The sequence below is a fragment of the Heteronotia binoei genome, chromosome 2 (assembly GCF_032191835.1).
Source record: "Heteronotia binoei isolate CCM8104 ecotype False Entrance Well chromosome 2, APGP_CSIRO_Hbin_v1, whole genome shotgun sequence".
In the NCBI taxonomy this organism is placed as follows: Eukaryota; Metazoa; Chordata; class Lepidosauria; order Squamata; family Gekkonidae; genus Heteronotia; species Heteronotia binoei.
In genome coordinates, this window is record NC_083224.1 from 167968114 (window position 1) to 167988345 (window position 20232).

Here is a 20232-nt window from a genome sequence, read left to right on the forward strand (position 1 = left end):
GGATAGCTGATGATATGGCAACTGCCAGGAGGAGGAAAAGAGGAAATAGTGTGAGGTGGGGGATACAGGGGAAAAATAGTTACTCCCACAAGTCCTTGCAGCTGTTGACCCTACACTATTAAGCTGGGCATAACTAGGTCTGGCAACTGACACCACACAACAGCCAGAAATGCCCAGAGTGTTCCCAGGGAGAAGCTGCCAGGGTGAAGGAAGGAGGGAAAGCTGAAGACTGAGGAGGAGATAAAGGTAGGTTGCTTGGCAGGTGGAAAGGAGTGAAGGAAGCAAAAAAAAGAGAGGCAGAAAAAGGAAAGAAGCAAGTCCTTGTGGGTCCCCCACTTGCTATTACCTAAAATGGAACTTCCGTTGGGGCAGAAAATAGTTTTCCATCATTACCTGTTTACATCTAAAAACAGTGTCATTCAAAGCAGAGTTACACTGTTCTACATCCATTCTACATCCAGCTTAAAAGGGTGTAACTCTGTTTTGGAAAACACTGTATATTACATTGGATTAACTCAAGTATGTGTTTACATGATCACAAACGTTAATTATTTCTTCTGCATTATCTTCAGGACACATAACTTGAACAGGTTATCTCAAACTAGCATATAAATAAAATCTCTCCTCCATACACACACATTCTTTTTGACATCTACATGAAACCAGACACTGAGAACAATCATCTGGAGGTTTGGAGGATATGTCTCTAATATATGACTGACAGAGAGTCCAGTATTTTCTTTCCATGTAAATTAAGAGAAGCAGTAGAACACTGAACAAGGGTTTTGGAGGGAATGAAGAACTCAGCGTCAGTGAATAATGTGAACCTTTTTCCAAGATGGCGAATAGTAACGTGTCTGGTGTGGGAGAAAGTGCACAGCCTGTTTTAGATGAGGATGTGTGCACAGTGAAGGAATACATTCATGGCCTACTAGGAATGCACCTAGATGCCTCTCTGTCCTTGGAGAGGCAGGTGGCAGAATTTGTGACAAATGCATTTTCCCAGCATAGTTTGATTCACCGAGTGCAGCCATTCCAGGAGAAAGCTGATCCAGGTAGCAGACACAAATGCCCAGGTAACATCCAAATTTGGCCGTTCCATTATGTTCTGCACTCTGTCATGGTTCAAAGCTTCAGCAAGTTTAAATTACAGCACATAAGGTTATTACTGGAAACCATACGGAACTGCTTCTCTTGTAGCAGCTCTGGCTTCCAGATGTCATACACAGTGCTGGTTTTGACCTTAAGTGGCTGAAATGCACTGTACTTGAAAGACCACCTTCAGTTTGTGCAAGTCATGAAACTGTTGAAAAGCACACACTCACACTCTATATTGGATTTCTCCCTTACTACCAATAACTCAGCAGAAATTTTACATTCCACTCCCCCCCCCCACTTTCCTAATGGACTACTGGACAGCCTTTCAGTTCCATTAAGCAAGCATTGGAGCCTTTACTAACTAATTCTAGGTGCTAGAGTAGGGTTGCCAAGTCCAATTCATGAAATATCTGGGGACTTTGGAGGTGGAGCCAGGAGACATTGGGGTGGAGCCAGGAGCAAGGGTGTGACAAGCATAATTGAATTCCAAAGGGAGTTCTGGCCATCACATTTCAAGGGACTGCACACCTTTTAAACACCTTCCTTCCATAGGAAATAATGAAGGATAGGGGCACCTTCTTTGGGGGCTCATAGAATTAGACCCCCTGGTCCAATCTTTTTGAAACTTAGGGAGTATATTGGGGAGAGCCACTGGATGCTATACTGAAAATCTGGTTCCTCTACCTCAAACAACAGGGCCCCCAGAGCCCTAGATACCCGCAGATCAGTTCTCCATTATTTTCTATGGGAATAAGCCTCATTAGGGAATCATGAGTTCCCAGCAGACATTTCCCTCCCCTCCCCCCGCTTTCTGAGGGGGGAGGGCCTCCAAACTGGGGGATCCCCTGCCCCCACCTGGGGACTGGCAACCCAGTGCTAGAGACAGCAAACACCCTCTTTACCTTTTATTTTACATTTCCAAGCAGCAGCAAAGTTTCAAAATGCTTTTGTTTCCCCTGAATTCCAGATAACAACAACACAAACCACTACTAAAACAAACCAGTATTTATTTTCTTAGTGGCTGGCCCTAGAATGAGAAACATTTTCTTTTTAAGATAAAAACTTAGGACACCCAAAGCAGTTTAAAAAAACCCTCCCCAAATATAAAAATAGAAAAGGAAAAAATGGGGGTGATGGGGTTAAAGGAAAGCACAGTAGTAATAAAATGGAAGAGATACTCACGCATATCTCCAAGAGCGCCCTTGGTAACATTCTTGGCTCGCTTTACAGTCACAGTGAATTTATGTGAATATTGGTGCTCCACCTGCAAACCAGTAGGAGGTTAAGCAGAAAATTAAAATACTACCACGGAAATAAACAACTCATCCAGACAGTTGTTAGTCTGTCTAAGACCTCCCCTCTCAAGACAGTTTTTCCCTCCCCTCAAACAGAGGTGAAGCGCTTACTGCCACATAAAGCATCTTGATGTGGAAATATCCCCCTTATTTGCCTTCAGCTTGGCTGAAATTTCAAACCCATGGACTACACATTGAGCTTCAGTGGCTGCAGACACTCCTACACTGTTTGTTCCTCAGATAGACACACACCTTTATATTTTTAATTTTAATTTCAATGAATGAGTGCTCCTCCCCTTCCAGCACAAACACTTCATTAGTCAGCAAGAGCACAGCAAGGAGGGGGAAGTGACAAGTTATTTTACAGGAGGGTTTTTTTTTTCCAACTCTGTGTTTACAATTCCCATGGAAAGGGTATAATTATATCTAAATATATGCTACAGGAGATATCTAATATTAATATATAAACATATCCCTCTCTGTCCTATCTTTCTCCTTTCTCCAAGGAGTTCAGCGTGGCATACATGGTTCTCCCTTCAGCCTTATGCGGTAAGTGAGGCTGAGAAAAAAGACTGGTCCATGGTCAACCAGTGAGATTCATGGCTGAACTCTGTGGCAGGCTCAGTTGTCTAACCAACACACCACACTGATTGGCGACATACAGATGGTGCTACTTAAACAATAAAAGTTATCAAGTGTTCTAAGTTTATGGACACTTGCTGTGCTAATTCACCTGCTGAGGACCCCTTGAGCATCTCCCACTTAACAAAGGATGCCTGCCTCCAGGTGGGATCAGGGGATCCCCTGGAATTAAAATTCATCTCCAGGTTACAGAGATTAATTCCCCTGGAGAAAATGGGTGTTTTGCAGGGTGGGCTCTATGGTAGTGTACCCCACTGGGATCCCTGTCCTCCACAGATTCCATCCCCAAATCTCCAGGAATTTCCCAACCTGGACCTGGCAACCCTACCCTCCCAGCCCCCATCAGTGGCCAAGGAGGACTGGCAACCTTAACTCAAGAACAGAGTTGCCTTGCCAGACCTCCTGTGGAGGTGAGGGTCCCCTGTGCCAGGCTCTGCCTCCCAGCCACTGATCAGTTGGCTGGTGAGGGGACCTACCAGTAGAAAGACAAAGGCCCAGGTCATGCTGCAGGCATCATACAGGAAGCAATGTCATCACAACAGCAATTTCCAGGTGATACTCCGGTATGTGAGCAAAAATTCTATGGCAGAAGCCAGTTTTACCAGAGTTCTTCTCTAAATACCAGACCATCACCCAGAGGTTGTTGGCAAAATGATGTCACTTCCTGATGCTGGCAATGTGGCTTGGGCCTGTCTCTTTCTCCTGGTAAGCCCCCCCCCCCCTCATCCTTCACTAGTTGCCAGGAGGGATCTGGCAACCCTACTTCTGAATTATGCAAAGATTTCTGGGCATGTTCTAGGGTGCTCATTTACTACAGCAAATTTGCTTCTGTAGATAGGAAGCTGGACTAAAAGTTGGAAGACCAAAGTTCCTCATGAAGCTCAGTGCGTCATCTTGGGTCAGTCTCTCTTCCTATCTCTCTCAGCTTACCCTTCCACACAGGGTTTTGTTATGGAAATAAACAGGGCTTTTTTTGAGCAGGAATGCGCAGGAATGCAGTTCCGGCTGGCTTGGCATCAGGGGGTGTGGCTTAGTATGCAAATAAGTTCCTGCTGGGCTTAGCCCTGCATGAAGCAATGCTGACTTCAGGGGGTGTGGCTCAATATGCAAATGAGTTCCTGCTGGGCTTTTTCTACCAAAAAAAAGCCCTGAAAATAAAATAGAGGAAAGAATAAGATATTTTGGCTCCCACTGTGGAGTAAAGTGGGGCATAAATGCACCAGCCAGGCCTAAAAAGCCTCACTACTGCTCTATTTGAACTAATGGTGGTTTACAACATTCCCACCAGTCTTCTGCAGCTGCCCAATGGAAAAGTGCCCTAACTGTAGGAAAGCTAAATTTCAAGAAATGTTGTTTGGAAATTTCAGGAAATACTGTTTGGAGAAAGCGGAGTGGGGGAATTCAGACTGGGTTATGAGGAAGTTGCCCATTTTAGTTTCTCCTGCAATATTATGAATGAGCTACAATCCCTACAACTCCATTATGCCCATTTTATATGCTACGATTGGAGCTGCTGCACATAAGTTGCTGATCTATATGGGAAACATTTTCTTCCCTTTCCCTGCAGTGCTTATACTATTAAATGACAAGAATTCTGTGCCACACATGATACCGTACCTGAACACATCAAGTGTATGAGAGCATTATTTATAACATTCTTGGCAGTAATAATGAAATTGAAGTAGCTACTTGGGAGCAACATAGTAAGGGAACATTATGTTTAAGCATTTTCCTTCATTAGAGTACATTTCCTGCTTCAGGAGCTCAAAATGGCCAAGAGCAACCGGATGGAGGGGGCAGGAGGAACATTTGGTCTCAGTCTCAGGCTCTAGCACTCAGATTCAAATACATTTTTGATACGTGCTAAGTTCCACAATTTGTTTTCATGGACATGTATTGGAACAAAATATGACTCTTAGCTCAAAGCTGCAAACTTAAGCGTACTAAGAGATTGATTTGAGAAAAGACATAGTCTTTTTGTTAAGCAATACAGTTTTTAAAATGTTCATCAGCATTAATAATTTTTTTTAAAAAATGAAAGCAAATTTGCAGGCAGTCGGGAGGAGGGGAGAGAACAGTTCCCCAAGAGAGTCCCAGACCAAATGACATCTGCTGACAATTCAGAGGAAAAAGTCACTGAGACACAGAACTGTACAAACAAAAGAAAACTGCACTAGGGAAATTAAAAGCTGCTGATGTAGAAGGGCCACCATCAGCAACTATAAGAAAAACCCTGATGAAGAACAGGTCCGGCACCTGCTACTATGCGAATGGAAACCCTGATGGCTGAGAAACATCAGTGCTGTTGAATTCAAATTTTGAAATAATTAAAATGGATGCAGCTGGAGTTAAACTGGTGACTACTGAAGACAAGCCACCATGTGCAGAAGGAGCAACTAGCCTCCCAGTGATGTTGGAAGTTCAGAGCTGTGCAGGAGCAAAGTCAGTAAGCGAATTGGATACTGATTTGACAAAAGCACCAATACAAGGCACTGCAAAGAAACATCAGGAACAGAAGCTCTTAAAGTATGCAAGAGGTTTCCATACACTAATGAAGTACTTGGGATCTATGGTAAAGGGTGGTATCGGATTATGCTAAAGCCAGGAAGCACAATAGTGAAGAAAACTACATGTTGAATCCCTTTACCATATTAAGGCTTCTGAGAGAACAGTTAAATCATATGCTGAAAGAATGCTTAATAGAACAGTCTACATCACCCAGCATTTCCCCAATAAGTCACTGTAAACACAACCCAATAGAGATTTGAGGGCACATATTGATTACAGAAGACTAAAACAAATAAGTTTATCCATGTGATACACTGGATAAAATGTCTTAAGCAATACTGATTTGGATCTGGTATCTGGATATCACTGAATTCAAGGGGCTCTAGAAGACAAGGAAAAATTTTCTTTGTTACACACTATGAACTCTTTCAGTAAGCAGAATGACTTTTGGGATGAATATTGTTGATGACCTTACAATAGCATTGAAAAGCGCAGACATCTCACCTATGTAGATGACTTGATCTGTTTCCACAAAACATGGGAGTAAACTTGCTGATCTCCAGTTGGGGCAGGGGATCCCCCTGCTGCTTCATGGCTGTCAGAAAGTGGAGATGGGGGTGGGGGATAGCTGCTGGGCACTCCATTATAACCTATGGAGACCTGTTATAGCTCCTTGCAAGCAGCACCCTAACCACTGTTGACTTTCCACTGCAGAGATTCTCTCAGAGAATCTGACTGCTTGCCTGGGGTAGTTTTTCCCACCCTAGGAAAAAGGTCCCTCTTTGGATGCCCCTAGAAATTGGACCCACAGTTCCAATCTTTCTGGAACTTCGGGGTTTTGTGGAGGAAAAGACCCCGCAGCTGCCCTGCAATTTGGGGGCCTCTCCCTCAAACCTTCTCCTCTCCAGAGTCACTTTTTCCACTGTTATTACAGTGGGAAATGGGACTGATTGCTTTTATTTCCATCATAAGGGAAAATGGCCAATTTTAGGAGTCCCTAGAATTGGGCCCCCTGGTCCAATTGTTTTTTAAAACATTGGGGTTCTGTGCGGGAGAGGGTCCTGCAGCTACCCAGCAAATTTGGAGCCTCTATCTCAAACCCCCTCCCCCCGGCACAATTCATTATACCCTATTTTGACATTGACTTCAATGGTATATTAAGGAATAGACAAATATCTGCTGTATATTTAGCAATACAAAAATACAAAAATACAAAATATTGTGCACAAATACTCTTAACTGGTGTAAATAAAGTTCTATTATAATGAAATGAACAGCCTACAACAGTGGGCATACATTCATACAGTATAAATAGAAATAGAAAACAACAGTCTCAAAACAATATTCCAAGGAGGACCCCACACAGTCACAGAGTTTTCAAAATGAGTACAATGACTCAAAAATAAAGTTCCACAGGAGTCCCTCCGTTGTTTGTTGACTTCTGAAGGACAAATTCTAGCCTTCACGCAAACCCCGGATTTGATTGCGTTCCGCTGCTCCTGCAGCTTCCTCGTAAGTCAACTGAAAAATCCAGCCAAGTTCTTTCTCAAACGCCCATTTTGATATCTTAATTTGCAGCTTAAGATATCAAAATTTTTGAGTGGAACTTTATTTTTGAGTCATTGTACTCATTTTGAAAACTCTGTGACTGTGTGGGGTCCTCCTTGGAATATTGTTTTGAGACTGTTGTTTTCTATTTCTATTTATACTGTATGAATGTATGCCCACTGTTGTAGGCTGTTCATTTCATTATAATAGAACTTTATTTACACCAGTTAAGAGTATTTGTGCACAATATTTTGTATTTTTGTATTTTTGTATTTCATATATTGTGCTGCCACTGTTCTTTTGCAGTATATTTAGCAATAGCTGAATCTGGTATTCAGGGACATTTAGGCCTCCCAAATATCTTGTCCCCGAATAACCCCAAATCTGGATTTTACCAGATTTTTTTTTTTTTTTTGCACACCTCTACTGGGTATCAGTATTTGCTGGTCATGTATGATATTTTTTTCAAAGTATGTAGCGGCACAACCATTGAAAATTAAAATAACTGAGATTGTTTCAGATTCACCCATTAAGTGTTTTCCACTGCAGTTTGGCCCACCAAATTGTATTTGCAGTGATCAAGGGAAACAGTTTGTCAGAAGACTAACACACCTCCTGCTTACACCCTGCACTCCACAGCTACTTTGCCCTCTTCCACTAGTTTGAAGTTAAGTTCAGGTCAGATGCGAGTCTTGTTTAATGAAACATTTGTGTAATGAAATCCTTAGAGGGTCTGAAAAAAACATAGGTCTTCGTGCTTCCTCATTTTCTCCTCACAATCTTGTCAGGTAGTTAAAGAACATGCTGTTGAGTTGTAACCAACTCACAGTGAACCCATCCATGAAGCATTTCAGGCACTGCCTTCGTCCACATTGCAACCCTGTCTTTCTCAGTCGTCTCCCTGCTTAGCCTCCAAATTCTGACACGCTCAGGCTAAACTGCTCTATTTGGCGCTGCTCAGGTAGATTAGGTGAATGAAAATGCCTAACACATAACAAATACACAACATTTCAGAGCACATTCAAAACACATTATTTCAGTAATTCTTACAACCCAAGGTAGGTGGCTCAGTGCTACTATCCCCATTCAGATGAAGGGACTTCAGTTAAAAGCACAGTGCCAGGGGAAATTTGAACTAGGGAGTTTGTAATCACTCCTCATTCTCCCACTATGCAGTTCTAAAGCAGACTTACAACTAAACCCACTGACTTCAATGGTCTTAAGAAGGGTGCAACTCAGTTTAGGATGGCTCAGCAGTGGTACGTTTGGTACACCAAAGATCCCAAGTTCAATCATTACCCTCACCAATGAAAAGAATTTTCAGCAGCAGAGCTGAGAAGGCCCTCTACTAGAGACCTGGGAGAGTTGCTTTCAGTCAGCATGGCTGGACCAAAGGCATCTTTTTTCCCTACTCAAAATAGTTCTGGCTACAACTCCAAGATTCAGAGCTTTAAGGAATGCATCTGCACTGTCTTTTTTTTTCTTCCAAAATTCAGATTGCAAACTTCTTGAGGACTGATAAGTTTTTTTTAAAGAAAACTCAAGTAAATCACCATAATACTGGTAACATATCAGAAATCCTGGAGTCATGCCATGTTCTTAGGGCCAAACTAGACGTGACAGTGTCCTAGTGGCTGCCACAATGACTCCACTGCCATTTTAAAATAATCTAAAAGCATCACAAGGGCTCAACCATGATCAAGCTCATGGTGCTCTTGTCCTTCCCCCATATACATGCCTTTTCAAATGCCAAAAGAGACACGGGGGGCATTTTGACACCCAATAAGGCATGAGGAGAAAGAACAAGAGCACATCAGGATGAGGCCCTTGCAGCAGCCAGTTTGGTGTAATGGTTAAGTGTGCAGACTCTTATCTGGGAGAACCGGGTTTGAGTCCCCCCTCCTCCACCTGCAGCTGCTGGAATGGCCTTGGGTCAACCATAGCTCTCACAGAAGTTGTCCTTGAAAGGGCAGCTGCTGTAAGAGCTCTCTCAGCCCCATCTAACTCACAGAGTGTCTGTTGTGGGGGAGGGGAAGGTAAAGGAGATTGTGACCACTCTGAGACTCTGAGATTCAAGGTATAAGGTGGGATATAAATCCAATATCATCATCATCATTTTAAAATCTCTTCAAAATGGCAGCAGCATCTCCATGGCTGCCATGAGGATGGTAGTTTGGTATAGTGGTTAAGCACACATACCTCTTATCTGGGAGAATTGGGTTTGATTTCCCAATCCTCCACATGTAACTGCTGGAGTGACTTTGGGTCGGTCATAACTCTGTCAGAAGCTGTTCTGGGAAGAGCAATTTCTGTCAGAGCCCTCAACCCCACCTAACTCACAGGGTGAGGGTGGTCAACTTTCTACATAGAAGGGGTAAACACGGCAATACGGTGACTCCTCCTCCTCCTCCTGAGACCTTTGGAGGAGGGCTATGACTCAGTGGCACAGCAGGTGCTTAGCAAATGGAATCTCAGACAGCAAGGGGTAGGAAAGATCTTCCTAAGATGCTTAAGAACTGCTGCCAGTCAAAGTAGACAATAGTGAGCCAGATCGATAAGGCAATTTCCTACTTGTTCAGGGCTGCAAGGATCGCAAAGGATGGTTCACATTCTGGAGGATTAAAGCATGTTTCTGTGTCATACACACACTTGCCTTAAGAGCTGCAAATGAGAAAAGTTTGGGTAATGCAGCTTCTGCTTTATATGTACTGTCAACTTTGTTCCAGGTGTACTGCATATTTACATTCAGAAAGGCTAAATTCAAAGACCTCAATTTTACTCTGAACTGAAAATAAATTTCTCCCCAGCCCTCTGATTACTAAGTAATTACTAAACAAGTAGTTAACAATAGATACATACAGAAGATGTGCCAAAAAATACTATATTGCAATTAAAATCCATCTGAATTACATTGCTGGCAGGACCATTTAAAAAGATACATCACTTCTGACTCAAAGTGACTTTACTTAAGAAAGTTAGGGAGGCAGGCTTTTGTCAAGGGCTGGTTTTCAACAGATCGTAAAAGGGAACTGTTCTATGTATAAAAACCTGACACAAAATCAGGTTTTCTGTAATTTACTTAGCTCTGGGTTCCCCACAAACGTGTGATGTGCTATGACAGTCTTCTGTACACACCTCCTATCCTTGCTACTGATTGGATAGCTTAGTGAGTCCTCAGATCGACCCTACAAGCATTTTCTCTGGCAGAGCTGAACTTGACTGTCTAGAGCAGGGGTATCAAATGTCCACTTTTGGGGCCAGAACCAGCCTGCCCATGGCTTTAATTAGGCCCCTGGGCTCTTTTCTCCCTCCTTCCCCCATCCTGTCCTCAACCTTTGACGCTCGAAGGCTGATGAAGTTCCTTGCTCTTTCTGCTTTGTCAGCTGCAGCAGGAAGCAAAGCAGCAAGGAAAATATGGCATGGATTTTCCATTAAGGTCTCTGTGCCCAAATAGATAGGGCCCAGAGACTTTAATGGAAAATCACCACACGTTTTCCTGGTACCTTTGTCTGTGCTGAAATATTTCTCAATGGAGTGAAGATCAGCTTCTCTTTCAGCATTCTTATAGAAATCAGCTCATGCTTCTTCGAGTTGTATCCTTGCAAATAAAGGGTTGATGCTTTGAGCCTTGTGTAGTGCCAGGGGGCACGTTTTAAGGAAGACTTGAGTCATGTCAGGATGCCTCCCTTGTTGGGTGGCCACAGGGTGTAGGTAATTAGTTCTGGAGGTTACAGGCTGGTGGCTAGAAAAGGGGAAATCTTTTTCCCCATCCTAGCTCTTGTCAAGGCAAGAAGCTCAGGTGGCCTGAGGGCCAGTTTAATATTTCTTGGAAACCCTGAGAGGTGTTTGTTCCATCCTGGAAAGAAGCTTTGAAAGACTCAGTCAGCTAGACTTTTACCTGTAACTTAGATTAAGGTAATTAGCTAACATTTGTTGTTTTATATGTGCACGATGTTGGGGTTTTACCTGACCTATAAAATAAAATTTTCTTTATATTTTTTCTAAGTAATTTCTGTGTCTGTGGGTTGCTTGGCAACAGTGCCTATTTGGCCCTATTATAGATGAAGTAAAACCATTGCCAGCTTTGGGAGCTGGGAATTGGGGAGCCCTTAATGGGAAGATTAGGGTAGGCTGGGCCCTAATAGAAAAAACTCAGCCTGGTGACAGCATGAAGATAGTGCCCTGTCAATAAACCTCAGGCTGGCCTCCCTTCAGGGAGTGGGGAGGCGGTTCAGGGAACCCCTGGGCACCACACCTTGTCTTTGCTGAACAGACCTAACCTTCTGAGTACTCTAACCTGGGAACCCACAGACAAAGGGGGATATTACACTGGAGAGCCATTGCCAATATGAGTAGACCCCAGGTGAGGGAAAAGAAGTTTGCAATGCCATTTCATGTTTTCCCAAGCTCAGAAAATTATATATTTTTAGTTTCTGCGGTGATCCTTGTGCTTTTTCTTGATGTTTTATTTTAAAAACTGCATTGCCAAATCCCACTATCCCCCCACCTTTCCATTTTAAACAAAATATTGAAGAGTTTTAAGTAGGTTTGTATTTTGAGTAAAAAATAAAATATTTTTGTCTGTGTCCTGCTATCTCACATTACATTTTACTACACACATGGCCAGGCCCCTCAAAGTCCCATTTGTGTCAGATCCATCCCTTCCAACAAATGAATTCGACACCCAGGTCTAGAAGAAATTAAAGTTACTGGTTATGTAATAATATTAGCTCCAGGTGTCTTTTTATTGGAAGATTTAGATACTGATTCACTTCTGTTGTGAGCCGCCCTGAGCCTGCTTCGGCGGGGAGGGCGGGATATAAATAAAATGTATTATTATTATTAAGATAAGATTGGAATTACTTTTGTTATTATTGCTAGTTGAAAAATTTCTGATAGCAACCAATTGGATAAAATCAAGAAGGCGCCCATACTTAAAACACTAGTACAATAAAATGTGTGAAATGTTAATTCTTGATAACACTTCATCATAGTTGAAAACACTCAACAGCTCAACACAATCCATTAATTTTCCCAAGAGTTTATTGTTAGAGATTTTATAGAAAACAGGGTTGCCAACCTCCAGGTACGGTCTGGAATTCTCCTGGGATTATAACTGATCTTCAAGCAGCAAAGATCAGTTCACCTGGAGAAAATGGCCACTTTGGAAGGTAGACTCTAGGGCAATCTAACAAAAGCTCTGTTGCTGTAGCCCAAAGATTAAAACTATTGTCCCGGGCCAGCAAGTAAGTTTGCCAAGTGAATGGGAAGGGAAATGTTGTGCCTTTAATAGATGTTGAATTAGTGGAAATGGGCACTGCATGAAGTTCAACAATACCTCCTGATAACTGCTCACATATCAAACTGATACTAAAATGACAGCTAGAAAGACCTGTTTAAAACCTATCAGCAAGTATCACGCTGGCTGCTCCCATGATCTTACATGAAACCAAAGCAAACAAGATAGGTGATGTGCCTGGCTTATGAGGCAACAAACGCTCAAAGCTCACGACCCATATATTGCAGTCTAAATCTGTATTAAACAAAACACGCACAAAGAATCAATATAATACAAAACATTTCAGCGGCAAACTCAGTTGCATACAGACAAGATGACTTGAGAAACGTTCACACAAAGTCTGGCTTGTGAGGCACCCAGAGTAAGCTGGGTCCAGAGAAGTTGGTAGCTGCCCTTGTCAGCAGCTTCGTTTGGGGGGAGGCAAAACTTTGACAGGCAAGGCTGTGCCTGCCCATTCCTCTTACACACACACTCAGACTGTTTATATTTTCAGCAGAATCAAACAGAAGAACCTTCCTGGAATGTATCATTTCAGGCGGCAGTTGAAAGCTAGCAAGGTTGAACTCTGCCCCTTCAAAAGCCTACCTGCAGGCAGAAAAAGAGCACACCATACTCTCCCCCTCCCCCCGCCACACACACATGCTAGTTTTCAGCACGCAATTAGTTTTTTCAGACTTGCTTGCAACCACCGTCAGCACTACCTCACTACTGTCAGAAAGAGCAGTCTAGAAAAAAGCTGGGTATTTCTAGTTGGCAGAGTAATTAACACAGTGACAGTACACAACCTGATTACAGGTTTATTTAGGAATTAACATAATTGATAGGACAGAGAGATTGGTTCCTAACTACACCTCTGTCTGAGAGAGACAGTAGACTAAGGATGCTTTCACACAGCGAATGCTTGCAAGTGGACTTTTCCATTTAACACAGTAAAATCTAATAGCAAATTGCATTCAAATGGATTATTTAATGTGTGTGAAAGCATCTGGAGTGTGGCACTTCTGAAAAGAAGGGGAAATTGCCCTAAGAGTCGAGACAGACAAGGCAATGACACTCAATGGGAAAGAAGGTGCTGACCTCACTATCCCATCTAATTGTCTTCTCGCTGCCCCCTGTAGGTAGGGTCTTCTCTTCAACTTTGTACACCAGACATTGCCTTTCCCAACGCTTCTGGACTCTGCCAAATGTCTGCACTCCTCCAAATCTGTTTGTCGATATTCGGCCTAGATTGCCATCTCAACCCATCCCACCTTTTTAAAGAGTACAGATCTGCAGAGCCAATCCTTGTACTTTATCTCTGCTGCAAAATAAGTGGAAATCTTTGGTCAGTGAGGTAAGATTTACAGAATGCTGCATCCCAGGTCTTAAATAAAGAGGAATATCCAGGAGGTGGCAGCATCGCCTTATCTCAGTTTGTTACAATCATCATCTTAGTATTTTTTAAGTAGCACTGCAAGTTATCATAGCCTGCCCACCCAGCCACCCCTGCCCCTTTCTCTCTACCACCCTCCACAACATTATATCGCCATTTCTAAAGCTTCAGAATGATGAAAACACATATGATTTCAGGGACTCTTTGCATGGGACTGTGTGAAAGGGAAATGTGACTGTGTGAAAGGGAAGCCCAAAGCCACACAGCTGATAAAAGATAGTTTTGAGGAAGCACAGAAGGATATTTTTAGCAGCACACAGAAACTGTACCAGTAGCTGTAACTCCCATCACACATGGTCTTTCTTGCTCCCAGCTGTTTCCAAAGAATTTTAATAAACCTCAGTTTACATTTTGTGAGATTCTGGATAGGAATGACTGCAAAGGGGGTGCTTTCTATAGAAATAGTTCTACATATGGGAGCTTGCAATGAATTTATAGTCCATAAAGGAGTTGTTGGGGAATAAAGGCTTTGATGCAACATCTGCTGTTAATTGTACTTAATGGAGTATCTTTTTTTCTAACCTCAGAGTACAAAATGGTGTCCCATCTAGAACAGTTATCTCGTTTTTAAAAATTCTTTGTTCAGACACTGCCCTTGCTATCTAAAGTGTGGCAAAAAGGCAACCCCCAGAGCACAGCCTTCTCAGTTATGACATCCTCACTCTGCAATGCCCTACAAAGTGAGAGCAACTCCACAACAATAAGCATGCCAGCTTGTTGTAGCAAACATGAGCTGGAGTTTTGTGGCATAAATGAACAAGTCTGTATTCTAGCAAAAGCTTGGAGAATCCAGTGTGAAACTGCTGAAGTACTTCTGAGTAGGTGAGCTCACCAAGAGACAATCTCTTAACAGCTTAACAATAGCTTGAGATTCCACAAGTGTTAGCTGACTATGCAAACCCTGGGACTTTTTTTTTTTTAATTAGCCAAACAAAACTAGGGAGGTTGTCAAACAGAGCTATTTGTGAATGGTCTCCACACATTAGACTGTTACCCTGTTGTTAGCAACTTTATTTCTTCAAAATCTTGCATATGTATACCTCTGAAGTAAGGATCCAGTACGTGCATCTCACAATGTGGGTTCTAGTCCATACAATTGTATAAAAACTTGTTAGCCCTTTAGGTGCCTCAAGAATGCAGTTTGTTGTTGCTTCTAAAGGGAGCATGCAAAACATTTACCTGGTTCAGGTGGACTTTTTCCTGTTACCAGGTCCACCCATGTGCACTAGCTTTATTGCCACCAGGAGGAACAGTGATGTAGAAGAAGAGATTGAATTTATACCCCACCCTTCACTAGGGAGTCTCAGAGCAGCTTACAATCTCCTTTCCCTTCCCCACCCCACAACAGACACCCTGTGAGGTAGGTGGGGCTAAGAGAGCTCTTTTGAGAACTGCTCTTGAGAGAACAGCTCTAAGAGAATTTGTGGCTGACCTAAGATCACATCAGCAGCTGCATGTGAAGGAGTGGGGAATCTGGGAGTGGGTTCTCCCAAATTAGAGTGCACACTCTTAACCACTGCACCAAATTGGAAATGACACAGCATGATGTAAGGGGAGTGAAAATGACATGGCATTATGTGTTGGTGTTATGTCCAGGTGCACAGCTGGACAACAGCATATCAGCTGACATTCTGGAAACTCCATGGAAATACCATAGAGTTTCTAGAGTGATGGCTGATGCAATGATGTCATGTCACATCTGCCCCTTATAGGTAAGTAAGTAAAAAAAAAAATTATATCCCGCCCTCCCCCGCCAAAGCAGGCTCAGGGCGGCTAACAATATCCATGAGCAAATAATACAGTAGATAAAAACATTAAATTAACATTATTTAAAACCAGTCAATACTTAATTAAAACATTACTAAATCTGACGGTAACATTGTTGTTTTGACGCTATCCCTGTCAGTTGACATAATAATAAACAAGGTCCCTGAACCGAACCATTTTGGCATTTTCCTTTATTACAAACTATAATTCAGCAGTTCATGAGCGCCAGCTTGAAGAGGGTGGTCTTGCAGGCCCTGCGGAACTGATCAAGGCTCCGCAGGGCCCGCACCTCCTCTGGGAGCTGATTCCAAAGGTATGGGGCCGCGGTAGAAAAGGCCCGTGCAGGGGTATTCTGAAGTTTAACTTTTTTTGGCCCGTGCGCGGGTATTCTGAAGTTTAACTTTTTTTGGCCCAGGGATGGTCAATTTGTTTTTCCCTACTGACCTCAGTGCTCTCTGGGGTTCGTACGGGGAGAGACGATCCCTCAGGTAGGTCGGTCCTCGGCCATATAGGGCTTTAAAGGTAATGACCAGCACTTTGTACCGGACCCAGTATACAATTGGCAGCCAGTGCAGTCCGCGTAGCCCCGGCCGTATATGCTCCCACCTTGGGAGACCTAGCAACAGCCTGGCTGCCACATTCTGCACTAGCTGCAACCTCCGGGTCCGGCACAAAGGCAGCCCCATGTAGAGGGCGTTACAGTAGTCCAGTCTTGAGGTGACCGTTGCATGGATCACCGTTGCTAGGTCCCGAAGCTCTAGGAAAGGGGCCAACTGCCTTGCCCGCCTCAGATGGAAAAATGCTGACTTGGCAGTGGCTGTTATCTGGGCCTCCATTGATAGGGAAGGCTCCAGTAAAACACCCAAGCTCTTTACCTGTTGCGCCGCCTTCAGCGGCACACCGTCGAAGGCCGGGAGAGATATTTCCTTCCCCAGAGCGCCACGACCCACACAGAGAACCTCTGTCTTCGCCGGGTTCAGCTTCAGCCCACTCAGCCTAAGCCACGTTGCAACAGCCTGTAAAGCCTGGTCCAGATTCCCTGGGACGGAGGCGGGCCGGCCATCCATTAGCAGATAGAGCTGGGTGTCATCTGCATATTGATGGCAACCCAGCCCAAACTTCCGGGCAATCTGGGCAAGGGTAGCAGTCAGGCATCTCTAGAATGGAGGTTTCTCTGGCCAATTCCGTTTTATACTTCAGGGGGAAAGGGCCATTGGTCATTGAACCAGATTTGGCTTCATTGCTAGTTGATTGTCTGTACATTTGGTTGGTGTTGACATGAGTGATTTTTTAATATGTATGAGCTGTCATGAATTGTTTGACTTTATCTTGACTTTGGAAAGTGCCATAAGAGTCCAGCAGATTTGGTTAGCAGGGTATGAAAAATTCAAAACACACACACACCTTAAATCTCCACACAACTGCAAATGCTCAACGAAGATGGCATTTAAAAAATGCTAACGAAAGAAGTACTCTTTTCTTACATGTAAGAGAACGTGCAAGTTAATAAATACTACCACTTGTTAGAAGAAATATATTATTTTCTCCCTAAAAGAGAAAATAGCCAGTTTGGTGTAGTGGTTAAGTGTGCGGACTCTTATCTGGGAGAACCGAGTTTGATTCCCCACTCCTCCACTTACACCTGCTAGCATGGCCTTGGGTCAGCCATAGCTCTGGCAGAGGTTGTCCTTGAAAGAGCAGCTGCTGTGAGAGCCCTCTCCAGCCCCACCCACCTCACAGGATGTCTGTTGTGGGGGAGGAAGGTAAAGGAGATTGTGAGCCGCTCTGAGACTCTTCGGAGTGGAGGGCGGGATATAAATCCAATATCTTCAATATCTTCTTCTAAAAGAACACTGGTGTGAAAACAAATCAAAAATCTAACACAACCATCAAGGGTAATCATTGCTGTGGAAAATCCAAGCTCTCAAAAGCATATATGTATATCTTTGATGACAGTCACAATTTCTACTGGAGTCTGAGGAACACATTAGCAGAGCTACTGCTAAACATGCAGCTGGGTAACAAATGTTTGGTTTGTTTGAACTGGTACATCCACATGGTTTCTGGACACATGATCAGTGTAAATTTCTTGTTCATTACACCCAGGGCCAGCCTGCCTATTTGGCAAATTAGATATATGCCTAGGGCAGAGCCACAGCCAGGGCGCCATTTGGGCCTTCCCACCACTCTGCTATTGCCGCCGCAGCCCTTGCCACTATTGCTGCCACTGCTCTTGCTGCCCCACTCTCACCACTGCTGTCACTGCCCCACTCTCGCCGCTCCATGCACTCGCACAGCCCTGGAGTTGTGGTGGTAGCAGGCAGTGGAGCGCAGGCAGGGTGGGGGGGTGGGGAGGCAAGCCTGCCTGGGGCACCCTGTGCCCTAGAGCTGGCCCTGATTACACCAAATGCAGAGAGCACAGGAATGCCATATTAAAACCAAAACACAGATGCTAACCACCATCTCACTCTTAGTATTTTTCCCCTCACCAGTGGTAGCATTTTTCTTTAAACTTTCGCTAGAGATTAGACTCATTGCCCTGGTACAGAGATACCAAAAAGGATTCCCCAGGTTTGCTTCCTGCAGTCCCCTGTCCTGCAACTACACTGGCATTCACATGATTGTTATATGCAGGACGAGTAATAGATTAGAGGCAGACTGGGTTATTTAGCTCATCAGATGACAGCTGACTGGACAGCTGCTGCAGGTTGTTAGTTTCACACCATCTTTACTCTCTGCATGCTGCCTTTTAATGCTGGATACTGGGCACAGAGTAATAGATTAGAGGCAGACTGGGTTATTTAGCTCATCAGATGACAGCTGACTGGACAGCTGCTGCAGGTTGTTAGTTTCACACCATCTTTACTCTCTGCATGCTGCCTTTTAATGCTGGATACTGGGCACAGAGTTTGCACCAAAGTGGGTTGGAACTGGGATATGACAATATGTAAAGAAAGAAAATGAGAGACTTTTTCTGACGTAGGAAACAGTAACATCTGGGAAATGGAAATTAATATATGAGAAAATTGGAGGTGAGGTTCAAACCCATTCCTGCCTTGCAATGTTTATTATATACATTTTTTTCCTGCTCTTCCTCTACGAAGCTCAAGGCAACATATATCATTTTCCTTCCTCAAAAACTATCCTATGAGGTAGACTAGGCTGAGAGAGACAAACTGGCATAGTATCGCCAGCAAGCTTCCATGGCAGTGCGGTTATTTGAACTTGGGTCTAACCACTATATCACACTGGTACAGGCAAGTTCCTATCTCGTTCAGCATTCTATTTCTAATGGCAGCCATCTCTATTAGGTGTGTGGCCTAATATGCAAAGGAGTTCCTGCTAAAAAAAAAAAAGCCCTGCCTGGAGCTGTGTCTAGGAAGCTCAGCAGCAGTTGCCTAGGAAAGCACAGGAAGGCATAGGGCTGCACACTTACCTGTGGTGGCAGTGCTAAGATGCAGGGAAACCAACAGATCATTAAGGGAAGGGGAATTAAACCCTTAATGTACACAGTGTCCAGTGCAAAATATGCCATTCTTTTTAGATAAAAATCCTAGGACCTCTTTTTAAAATACACAAATGGCAGCTAGCTGAAATGTGGTTCTTTGTACTCACTGCTTTTTTTTAGTTACTTTCCCTCAAGTTTTTTCAAATCCTCTCTTGCCTTACCTAGAATTTCTATTACGAAACCTGAATTTTCAATGGTTCAATATCACCAGCCTTGTTAAAATAATGAGTTGCAGTTTATCCTGGACAATGGAACAGAAACAATCACTTCTTACCGTAATATGTTGATAAGGATCTATAGAGGACATTTTGTTTTCAGTAACAGATCCTGGGGCAAGAGATGAAGTAAAAAAAAATCAGGTGCTGTGATGATAATTCACGCTGGACAGTCTCCGACTTGAATTCTTTTCAGTACTGTATAATAAAACAAACAAAACCGTATTACAATTTTTGTGCATGACTCAATTCCTAGGAATGTAAACTGTTACACCTGTGATGGGCATTTATGGACTGTATATTGATTTGCCTGTTTGGGACAAAGGCTGAGCTCATTGCACACTAGTAGACAGGGTCGGGAGAAGCCAACGATCATCGGTCAGCACCCACTCAATGTTCAAAAGTGTAGTCGAGTAATCCGGGAGGTAGGAAGTTACAGCCTAAGTCCAAACTTTAAATATATGCTGATAATTGAGAGGGACTGATCAGGAAAGAGATCACTGGGTCCAAATAAAGAAATATCTGGGGACTTTGGGAGTGGAGCCAGGAGACTTTGGGGTGAAGCCAGAAGCAAGGTTGCGACAAGCAGGACTGAGCTCTGAAAGGAGTTCTGGCCATCACATTTAAAGGGACCACACCCCTTTTAAATGCCTTCCTAACGGGATAGACTCCTCTCCACCTTTATTAGAACACTGGTTCCCTAGATCAGGGGTGGCCAACGGTAGCTCTCCAGATGTTTTTTTGCCTACAACTCCCATCAACCCCAGCCATTGGCCATGCTGGCTGGGGCTGATGGGAGCTGTAAGCAAAAAACATCTGGAGAGCTACCATTGGTCACCCCTGCCCTAGATTATGGGAACTGTTTGTACTTAATAAGGTAGCATGCAATTCATTTGACTTAACTTTAGACTGTTATGAAA

The 20232-nt window shown here is 43.5% G+C and overlaps 1 protein-coding gene across 3 annotated transcripts in view; it reads right to left on the bottom strand.

The window, feature by feature from the left end:
- Window positions 1–20232, bottom strand: part of PLA2G4A (phospholipase A2 group IVA) — a 333250-nt gene that overhangs the window by 81507 nt on the left and 231511 nt on the right. For 2 of the 3 annotated variants that reach the window (XM_060232389.1, XM_060232388.1), the window contains 2 exons: window positions 19372–19510; window positions 2281–2362 (listed from right to left, as the gene is read on the bottom strand). In XM_060232389.1, coding sequence (XP_060088372.1) covers window positions 2281–2362; window positions 19372–19404 — 115 coding nt within the window. In that variant the 5' untranslated portion in view covers window positions 19405–19510. Of the gene's footprint in view, window positions 1–2280; window positions 2363–2504; window positions 2587–19371; window positions 19511–20232 lie in introns of those variants that run through there. The other variant, XM_060232390.1, reaches the window with a different exon arrangement.